The following is a 10911-nucleotide window of genomic DNA, read 5'->3' as shown; positions in this document are numbered from 1 at the left end:
GCTCATGTTCATCTTGGAGTCAATAATGACTCCAAGATCCCTTTCCGCCTCTGCGCTTTCAAGAAGAGAACTCCCCAGCCTGTACGTATGCTGTGGATTCCTTCTCCCGAGGTGCAGCACCCTGCATTTGTCTATGCTGAACCCCATCCTATTCTCATCTGCCCACTTTTGTAGTCTGTCTAAATCTAGTTGCAGCCTCTCTCTCCCTTCAAGTGTGTAATTTACAGGGTTTTGATTCCGCCCCCCATATCAAATGAAAGCAAAGAAAATACTTTTGAATAAACAGATGCCCTCTTAATGTTTGGTATGAAACCTGGACTTTTTATTTCAGAAGGAAGAACATGCCGTGTGGCTGCCTTGGTGACTTGAAACCACTAGTGTATGGGAGACCCAGGTTCAAATTCATGCTCACTCTGTCATAGTGATCACAGTGAAAACCTCTTGTTCCTGAAGCATGGGTTCCTTACCTCCTAGGTTTCCTAGGTGTAATCAGCAGGTGACAATTTAATTCTTTTCTCTCTCAAAAAAAAATTCTTACAAAATTAATCTAAACCAGCCTGCCTCTGTATATGGGGACAAAACTGTGTTCCGATCCATGCTTGCAAAAGGCTACTTCTAAAATCAGAAAAACAGAATTTCTTTGCCCCAACAAGCTGACTCATGATTGTTCTACAGCAGGATTTTGAGAAGAAGAAAATTAGAGGAGAGGTTTTTAAACATTTCAGGTGAGGGTCTCATGCAGACTCTGTTGGCATGTGACATCAAAAACTGTCCTCAGAATGAATTAAGAATGAAAGTGTCATAACATGTATAACCAGCTAAGTCTTACACTTGTCACGTGACTTTTTCAGATAATTTCCCACAAAGCTATGAAGTGCAAGTACAAATATCTGGCATATCCTAACATCCTGTTCTCTGACATAATTTCAGCTGTTTAATTCTGAAGAACCTGTACAATAGAGATAAAAAGTAATGCAGTAGTAGCCCAGTGAATTGGACTGAAAAATTTATTGTTACTCAATATTTCAGCATTTTATTTAAATTGGGTATACTAAAACCTCTTGGACATGTTTTCTGCAGTCTCTGCTTCTCCAAAAAAATATCCCTTTGGAACTAAAATTTCTCATGCTTGAACCTCAGGCTGGAAATATTTTTGTGTGATTTTTATATGCCACGCTTCCCAACAAAGGCTTCAGGAAGTTTACAGTAAGAGAACAGAATAATTTATAAAGCAAAAGAGTAACAAAACTTTAAAAATTAAACTAGAATAGCGTAAGAGCAAGGCTCACTAAGCAGTATCTAGGCCTAGTTTTACTTTCTAAAAGCCCACCCAAAGAAAGCTGTTTCCTGGAGGATGTCCAGGCTTGGGCTCTGGTGGGTTTCAAGAGGGAGGGAGTTCCGGAGCTGGGAAAGCAACTACCAAGATTAACCACCGACCCATTTTTGCCAAGGGAACTTTGACATACTGATGGTCAGGGATTTGGGTTTTCCATCTCCCATGGAAAAATGGAGTAAAATGTGCAGGAGGCTGTGGGTGGGAGGCGAGCAGCACCAGCAGGGCTGGTGGGGTGAGGGGCACTAGCTGGGGCAGGGGGCTGTGGGGCAGGGGGGGAGTGAGGGGCACCAGCAGGACGGGTGGGCGGGAAGTGAGGGGCCTTTCATTTTAATCATAGATTTGGGGGGGGATATCAAAGAATTTGCGCTTTTTTATCAGGGAAAACCAGGATCCCTGCTGATGTTACTTGCAGGAGGTTGCTGTTGGCTGAACTTAGGGGTTGTGATAAGATACAAAGGAAAAGGCTGTCTGTTAAGTATGTAAGACCCAAACTGTTTAGGCCTTATAGGTCAAAACCAGCACTGGAAAGCTCTTGGGAGCTAGTGCAGATGCTGAAGGATTGGAGTTGTGCTCCTGCCATTTTCTGCACCAGCTGCAGCTTCCAGATGGTTTTTAAGGGCAGCCCCTGTAGAGCACGTTGCAATTGTCTAGACTTGAGGTTAGAAAGGTATTGAATGATGGTGGCCAAATCAGAACCTGAAAGAGCAGGTTGCAACCTTTCCACTAAATGGAGTTGGTGGAAGGCCATCACGTGAAGATCTGTAGAGGTACGCCGATACATTGTTCTAATATTGGATCAGCACTGATATAAAGAAATTTGGCTACATCGTAAATCGGCCTGATGTGGCGCACAAATACCCATGCGTGTGCACAGCCGCAGAACACAGGCAGCGAGGAGCACAGCTTGGCAGCATGGAGAGCTCCATGCAGCTGCTAAGTCTGTTGTGGTGAAAGGGGGAGGGGGAGGGAAAGGGGGGGGCAGGGCAGTGCCCCCTGTGTTGAGGGAGGGAATGGGGCTAGGGTTAGGTGCTGCCCAGGCAGGGCAGGGGGGGGGGGGGGGCCCCCCCTGCCGCTGCTGATCCAGGAGGGTATGGTTGGAGAGGTGTGTGCAAAAGGTCTAGGGTGCAGCAGATGATCCAGAAGCAGTCCAAGGCTGCAAACCTGAGTGAGATGGGGAGGCTGAACCCTTCAATGATCAGTGTCTCAATCCTCCCCAGATCAAGTGGTCTACCCACCCCAATGTCCTCTGTTTTACCTAGATTCAGTTTCAGCTGGTTCAATTGCATCCAATCCCCAGCTGCAGCCAGGCACAGAAAAGACAATCTCACCCAATGGCCTCATATAACACTTTGAGCAAGAGAGGTGACAAGATGGCGCCTTGGGGACCCCATAGAAAAGATCTCAAAGGGATGACAAGCATTCATCCATCAGTGTCCTCTAGGACCCCCTGCTAGGAAAGAGCAGTCCTGCCAATATCCGTTGGGTCTTGTAAACACTAATCAGAACCTCATGGTTGGCTGTGTCAAAGGCCTCCGAAACATCTAGCGTATGTCCTGCTATCAATCTCAAGGCAATGACAGCCAACCAAGGCCATGAGTTCAGTCTGTGTTATATCAAGGATAAAAGTCAGTCTGATAAGAGACTAGGAAACTGAGGATACCCAGATATGCCTGGAGCTAATGGGTGGTTGCCCAACCAATGACCTTTTTTCAAAAGGGGTGGACCGTTGCAGACATAAGAATACCTGGCACCTTTTGAACAGGATATTTGAAGGAACTGAGCTCCCTTCTGCATCCTCCCCTTTAGTTCACAGATGGTGGAGTATGTGCAGGGGACTGCCAAATCATATGGGTCCTTTTTATTTCTGTATAACCCACGACTTCAGTCTGGTCTGGGCAGCCAAGCTTCTTTCTGTTCCACTTGTTTTCAGACAGGTAAACAAATCAGCATCCCTCAAACACCTGATCTTGCTTCATGAGCAAAGGGAGATTTGATTTCTGTCCTGCAAAGATAGTTTCTCTGTCTTCTCAAAGTGAACTTTCAGACCAAATGATGCCATTGAAACAGAAGAAACAGTCACCTTCCTGGGTTTCCCAACGACTTAACTGCGACTACTTTATGGCAAAATGTTCAATATTCTGGCCCTTCAGAGCCTGGATATAGGGGTATACTCACCTCTCCACAGAAATAAGAAAGCATCTGCTGCAGGTGTTTTCTTTGGCATTATTACTCTTCTATCGCCAAAAGTTCTAAATGGAGGAGGGCCTCAACATCAGTTGGGAGAAGAAATACCTTGCAGCTGCCGTCTAGTCTTGAAGCACTTCAGGCAAGTGAAAATAGCTTTCAGTAGCTTTCCCATTATCTTTCAGGCTGGGTGCAGCTGAGCTGGACATACCTTTTGTGGGACCTCGCCTGGGATGCTACAGCCCAGGGACATCTGTTCTTGTCCCTCTGTCAAGGTCCTGCAGCTCCTCCCCAGAGCAGCCCATTTGTGGAAAGAGCTGTTTTGCAGTAATTTTGAGAGGGCTGCCACCTCAAAGAGCTGAACTGGGTCATTATTATTTATTTATTATTTAATTAGTCACTTTTCTGTCCCAAGTTTGAAACCCTGCCATCAGGAGTGGAGAGCAGGGTCCTGCAGGCAGGCTGTGCAGCCCCTTGCTAAAGGCCATCTCCCCCTTCAGAGGGTTGGTCACTGGTGCTCGGCCCCCGTGGGGCTCTTCCCCACCCGCGTCTGCCATGCACAGTGAGAGCATCGGGATCTTCCCTGCCTGTCACCGAGCCCAGACTCAGCTCTGTGGTTTGCACCACAGGCTAGGGCCCCATCGGCTGCGCTGTGCAAGAGTGGCACTTCTCCCCTGCCTGCAAGGCTGAGGGGGCACAGCCATCCCATGCAGTGCGGTTTTACCCACCAGGTGCTTCCCGCCCTCGCCCAACCACTGGGGCCTTGCAGTGCAGACGCTGCAGCTGTTGGTGTTGGGCCTCCATGGCTGACAAGTGCAGGGGGTGCAGCGGCTGCCCCACGAGGCAGTCCCTTCCCCCGTGCACAGGTGCATCCCTGCCATGCTGCCCACAGCCCCTGGCACTTGCAGGTGGGAGCGGGGAAGCAGGGTGGGCACTGGCAGGGCCCCTGGGCTGCCCCCACAGCACAGTGCACCTCCCTCTCATGCAGCAGGGTGTGACAGGGCCTGGCACTTGGCACGGGAGCACAGTCATGAATATAGCCGCCCTCCCCCTGCCAAAGCCTCAAGCCCTGGGTAGGGCTGCAACCCGTTTCATCCCCACATTGCAGCTGGGCCACATCTCCTCCTCCTCCTGCTCCATGCAGTGGGTGTTGGGGCTTGGCCACAGCCCCTTCTCTCCCTGCAGGGCTGGGTCAAGCTCGTTTCCTCCATGGGGCTTCAATAGGGCCAGCTGCCCCGCTGTGCCCACCTCTACAAGGCTATATGGTTCCCACCAGGCACCGAATTGAGGACACCACCTGGATCCGGCCTGTGGATGGACTGGGCACTGCCAGTCAGGCCCACCAGGCCAAAAAATTTGAGCCCCTGTAATTTAAAGCACGGGCATCTAATTGTCAAAACACAAACTTGAGGCAAAAGCCAGGGAATTATTTGTAAGGTGCTTTCCAAAGCTATCAGATGCCCTGACAGCTCCCAATGTGCCAGCCTGCTGGGACTTGCTGAGGGCCACTTCAGCCTATTTCCAAAAAATGCATTTATCTGTGAATTGTTGACATCAGTAGCAAAAGCAGTGACTTGGCTTTAAACAGTCGCACAGGTTTCTTAAATCCTTTTGTATCTGAAGATATGAAACTGGCAGCGTGGGCAGTAGTGGTCCACATCTTTGCAGGCCTTCAGTACGAGCGGTATGAGGCAACAGCCTAAACAGCACCTAGAGCCAAATGGTGTATGAGAGAGGTATGCAACAAAAGAAAATTTATAATGGCAGAGGCAATGAAAGGCAGTATCTAGTTCTGTCTTTACAGGCATAGCCTGAGTGGCAATTATTGCAAATTAGCTGCTGTTGTCCCAGGGAAAGGTGTTGTTTTAGGGGTAAAAACAGACATTGGATTTTTCCAGTAACAAAGCCTTTTATCCTGGTTCATAGAATCCTAGATTATTAGGGGCTGGAAGGGACCTTACAGATCATTGGGTCCAGCCCTGCCCCTGCCTCCCCCCCCAACCTCCTCTAGGCAGGAAAACAACTGGGGTCAAGTGAGCCCAGCAAGGTGCTTACCCCAGCGAGGTACTTGTCCCACTTTAAGTACCTGTAAAGTATTCTAGGATTAAAAACAGACATCACATTTGGGTCAGATTGTCTTAGGTTTTGACTTGCATCAAAACAGACATGGGACAATAATTTACACCAGTAGTTTGAATGGCAATTAACTCAAATTGGCTATGACTATCCCAGGACAAAAAATTAACTCAGATACTTCACAGGTACTTAAAGTGAAACAATGGGATTGTAGGTCTGTAGGATCCCAAATTAAAAGGCTTTGTCCTGAAAGAAATCTGACATCTGTTTTTAGCCTGACACAACACTTTTTTCCCAGGACAATTGCAGCTAATTCATGGTGATTACCCTTCATTCCTGGGACAAGCTAAGTGTGTAAGCCAGGCAATTATTTGGGCTGGAGGACCACATAGGGAGTTTTGTTGATCTGTCATGGGCCAGGTCAGCATCCCCTCCACCTCAGCAGCTCACCAAAACTCCTTAAGTGGCTCTTCTCTGCATTGGGCCAGACGGGGCTGGGATTGCAGGGCTGTGAAAACGTGGGGCTGGAGCTTGGGGCAGAGCCACAATCCACTCACTGCACATCTCTACAGTGGGTACCGGTTCTACAGGCAGGGAAAAGCAGAGAGCAGACTGCACCTCTGCCCCAAGCCCAAGTCCCACATTGTTACTGCCCTGTGATCCCAGGGTCTCCATGGAGACCAACCAGGACCCATGTGGGCAGGGGGCTCTTGGCCAGGCGGGCAGTCGGGGAGCTGCATCTAAGTGGGATGGGTGGGTGGTGACGGTGTGGGGCTGGGGCCTGGGGCAGAGCTGGAATTTGCTCCCTGCACTCCCCTTCCCACAGAGCCAGCACCTGTCACGGGTGTGCAGGCAGTGGATCATGGCTCTGGTCTGGGCCCCAGCCCTGTGCTGTCACTGCCCCATGATTGTAGCCCTGCCCATCCATGCCACTCCTGGATGTTACTCCCTGTCCACCCACAGCCCCATCCCAGCCACATGCAGGTCCCACCTCTAGCGGTGGGTGCACAGCAGACAGGCTGGGGTGCCTGGGCAGCAGGGCTGGGTCCAGTGGAGGTGGCAGCCAGGAGCCACCACGATTGGGGCTGCCAGGAATCGAGTCCAGTCACTGTGCTGCTCCAGCCTTGCTGTGTGTCTGGGAATGGTGGGACTGGCTGCATGCGTCATGGCCCAGGCTGTGCCCTGTACCTGGGCCTAGCAGGACCAAGGGACCCACCGCAGGCCAGACAAAATCATTTGGTGGAGCAGTTCAGCCTACAGGCTGAATTTTACCCACCCCTGGGGCAAGCTGTGTTAGTCCCAAGTTTTGCCTGGGATCAGTCAGAATTGCCTCAAATGCAATATCTATTTTAACTGTTGGATACTTCACAGGTACTTAAAGTGGGACAGTGGTCTTGTAGGTCTGTAGGATCCCAGAATAAAAGGTTTTGTCCTGGAAGAAATCCAACATCTGTTTTTAGCCCAAGTTGTAGGTAAAACATGCCTAGAAAAATGTGTTTGTGAAGTGGTGTACCACTCTGAGGCTTCAAACAGACATTGCACTTATCTTGGGATAAATCCTAAAGAAGTTTCCAAGATAAGAAATAGTAACAGCTTATCCTGGGATATTGTAAAATACATCTGTACACTTATCCCAGGATTGCATCATTGAATTAATGGCAGAAAAGCAGCACTGCATTCAGCCTCTCACGAAACCCTGATTAGAAGGGCAATGCATGTACACACCAATTATAAAATAACTTTGTTTCTGGACAAACGCACAATTTATCCAGGGACAAATGCAACGTCTGTTCCAAGCCTAAGTGATCTGGGCTGGCATGGTTTCTGATAAGTGGAATTGTCAGAAAATAGATGTTCTGTCCCACAAACTTAGAGATTGTGAAAAAATCCCATAGGACATCATGTTCAAAAAGGACTTTTTGAAGTTTTTAAAGAAAGAAATAGAAATAGATCCCAGTAGAGCCAAAGGAATAGGGGAGACCTAGGTTCAAGTCCTAATTCAGCCAAGGACTTGAATTTAGGTTTCCCAAACCCCAAGTGAATGCCCAACCATAGGGCTATTTGATCATTCTGACACAGATGTCTCTCAGAATCATCTGTTGGACTGTTCCACTTTGCGTAAATCATTACGTTCATTCAGCCAGAGGAGTGAAAAAGTGACTGTAACTTTTGGTGGGAAAGAAGACAAGGCTGTATAAATTCTGTTTCTTTTGACTGCCTAATGAGAAGGTTAATATCTGATTCAATTCATCTCTTATTCACACCTTACAACTGTACTGGACACACACTGGTAAGATCATACAGTATGTTGAGACTGGTAAGATCATACAGTACAGCGCTGCTCTTTTGGTTCTGTCTGCCTAAGAGTCAGTCTAGGAAGAGAGAGATTTTTCAGCTGAACTATCAATCTGTTATAAATATATATTTTGGTAATTCAGTCTTTAAAGTAAAATAAACAAATGCTTACCCAGTGGCACACATCCCGGAACATAGAAGATAAGATAGTTTACCCAGTCTGTAGACAACCTGTGTAGTAATGGCTTGGCGACAAGATGGACATATTGTGGATGCTGGCTTGCTTGTAAAGATTCCTGCTACAACAATTGGAGGCTGAGACACTATGTATACTGAATGTAGAAAGAAATACGAAGTAAAATGGGAATTAGTATTACCCCTTATTGTGTCTCCTTGCCACTTCTCCCATTTTCTCACAACAGCCACATAGAGAGAAATATATATAAGATCACTTCTACTAAGGTCATCCAGCTTAAAAAAAAGAAAACCAAACAACAGCGTTTCACACTGGGGCCCCTATACATGTGCAGGGAGGCTGCTCCAACGTGCTGTAATTACTGTGCTCCAGTAGACTCCAGCATCATGTGCAGGGATCCTGGTTTTCTCTGATTTTAAAAAAATCCCCAATTTTTGGTTAAAAAAAAAAGTAACTCTGAATCCACACTTCCATGATCTAAATGAAACACCACTAATATATAAAGATATATATAATGGTGTTTCATTTTACCCAAGGGACCCGATCCTGCTCCAAATCCACGTTTTTCCATTATTTAAATGAAACACCACTAATATTATATAGCTATATTTCTATATGGTGTTTCACTATATATATAGTATTTTTTCATTTTAATCATGGGAAAATGTGGATTTGGGGTTACTTTTTTTGACTAAAAATTGGGGACTTTTTTAAATCAGAGAAAACCAGGATTCCTGGTCAAGTGTATCAGCATCCCTGTGCTGAAATGTTATGGTGGAGTGCTTTAAAGCTCATTCAACGAGCTTTTGTTTAAAGTGCCCTGCTGCCATTTTTTTTGGCACGGGGACACTGATACAGGTGACGCTCTAGGCGCTTTAATTAGCACAGCTCTTGGAACAGCGCTAATTAAAGCAACCCACCTCCCGGAGCATGTATATAAATGCTCAGAGTCCAAACCAGGCAAAATTTTTAAAACTGCCAGAATTTTTTTATTTTTTGTTTTGCCATGTTCATGCTCAGAATGAAACACTGAGAGGTGTGAAAAACCAAGAATAGAAACAAAATAACTGGCACTTCGCAAGAAAACTAGTAAATTCTGGACAACTCTTATGTCATTTCCCATGTTCTGAAACATCAAATCAAACCTGAGATTGCAAAAACTTTTTCTAGTTGAGTTGCAAGAAAGCATATTTTCAATGGAAATTCTTAGGACTAACAACCTTAATAGTAGGTGTACAGGTCACAAATCTATTCCTAATGTGTCTAGTCTGGACAGCGTATATCACAAATGTTGATTAAGAATACTCTGCAGGAACTGGCATACTGGATGAGCTGTATTATTTACCCACTCCTTTATGCTGTCTCAATGAGTAGCGCTAAATGATTGTGGCTAAACAGACTGCATGGAAACCCATAGCTGACGTTTATGGAATAATCTCCCAAGAGAGGAAGTTTTTTCTACCACCCAGCAATTAGTGGTTATCTTGTGTTTTTAAAACATAAGGGTTTACATCCTGGATTTTAGAACAGGATTGTTCATAATCTAACTCTGCATGTTGTTGGTAACTGACAGAAAACCTTACAGTGACACACAAATTGAATGTTACTAGAGTTTTTTAATCAGTTCTGGCAATAGAAAGAAACCCATCAAATTTTATTCATACATTTGGCTAATTCATCACTAAAAAATAATGCTGACCTTCACTGACAGTGTTTGGAAACTGACGCATTTGGCAGTTTCTGTCTTTTCCAATAAAGGTATGATTGGAAACTTTTAAGAGGATAATAATAGATAGTCCTTAGTACCGTGTCAGTTTTCCAGGGGAAAATGTATTCACCAAAAATGTGGCTTCAGTCATTCCAAAACTATTAATGAATTTGACACAATTTTTTAACATTAGATTCACAAACTGCTAAAGAAAAAGGTGACTGAAACTGTCCCTTTACTTAATAACCCAGGGGTTACATGTCTTCTAGGGGTCTTCTGTGTGCGCAGATGTTTTAACTCACACCCCTACCTCCCAGGGAAGTGCCCTGACTCCTAGGCAGCTGGATATCATGCAGTAGCCTTTCTTCAAAATCTGATATTGAATCTGTTCCCCCTTGTCTGCAAGACTTCAATATGCACTGAGACTCTCTAATGTGGTGGTCAGAGACACTGACCTAAATTATAATCCCTGTTTAGCAAATATTTAAATCTCTTTACTAAGTGGAACAGTGTCGACAAGAGAAACTGAGAGCAATCAACTCCAATATAGCCAGTTGGTTAAGATACCAGAGGGAGGTGGATTCAAAACCTAGGATCAGGAGAGATTTAAAACCTGTTCTTCCACCTCTTAAGGTGTACTTACATGTTACAATTAACACATGCTAACTCCAATCCCTTACCCATTGACAGGTGCCCTGCTCCCTGGTGGCTATCTTGGGACCAGAAGTCCTGCCCCTAGCCCCTGACCTTTGCCACCAGAAGGCTCTCCCCTTGTCCCCCAGAAGTACTCCTTTCAGCAAGGAGTTTTGCCATCTCGGAGCCAGAAAAATACCAAATTATATTCTAAAAATTGAACACCTACAACATTCATTAATTTGATTTCAAAAAATATTTTTGTCCTGATTCACATGCATTTGTGTAGTGTACATAAAGGTGATTGCACAATAGCTTAAAAATGAAGTCTTACTCTTGTATATTACGCAGGAGTGGGTACAGGTTTGTGGGGGGCAGTGGGTGTGTGGGGATATGGGGTTTTCATAGATTCATAGATGTTAGGGTCGGAAGGGACCTCAATAGATCATCGAGTCCGACCCCCTGCATAGGCAGGAAAGAGCG

The 10911-nt window shown here is 45.9% G+C and overlaps 1 protein-coding gene across 1 annotated transcript in view; it reads right to left on the bottom strand.

Moving 5' to 3' along the window:
• Positions 1-5121: 5121 nt before the first annotated feature.
• The window catches only part of LOC106722173 (lipopolysaccharide-induced tumor necrosis factor-alpha factor homolog), a 30128-nt gene continuing 24338 nt past the window's right edge, over positions 5122-10911 (bottom strand). The window contains exons 4-5 of the mRNA XM_025203138.1: positions 8064-8223; positions 5122-5230 (exon numbers count right to left, since the gene is read on the bottom strand). Coding sequence (XP_025058923.1) covers positions 5122-5230; positions 8064-8223 — 269 coding nt within the window. The remainder of the gene's footprint in view (positions 5231-8063; positions 8224-10911) is intronic.

The sequence above is a fragment of the Alligator sinensis genome, unplaced genomic scaffold (assembly GCF_000455745.1).
Source record: "Alligator sinensis unplaced genomic scaffold, ASM45574v1 scaffold73_1, whole genome shotgun sequence".
Classification (NCBI taxonomy): Eukaryota; Metazoa; Chordata; order Crocodylia; family Alligatoridae; genus Alligator; species Alligator sinensis.
Note: the sequence above shows the minus strand (reverse complement) of the source record. Positions and strands in the feature narration are given on the sequence as shown.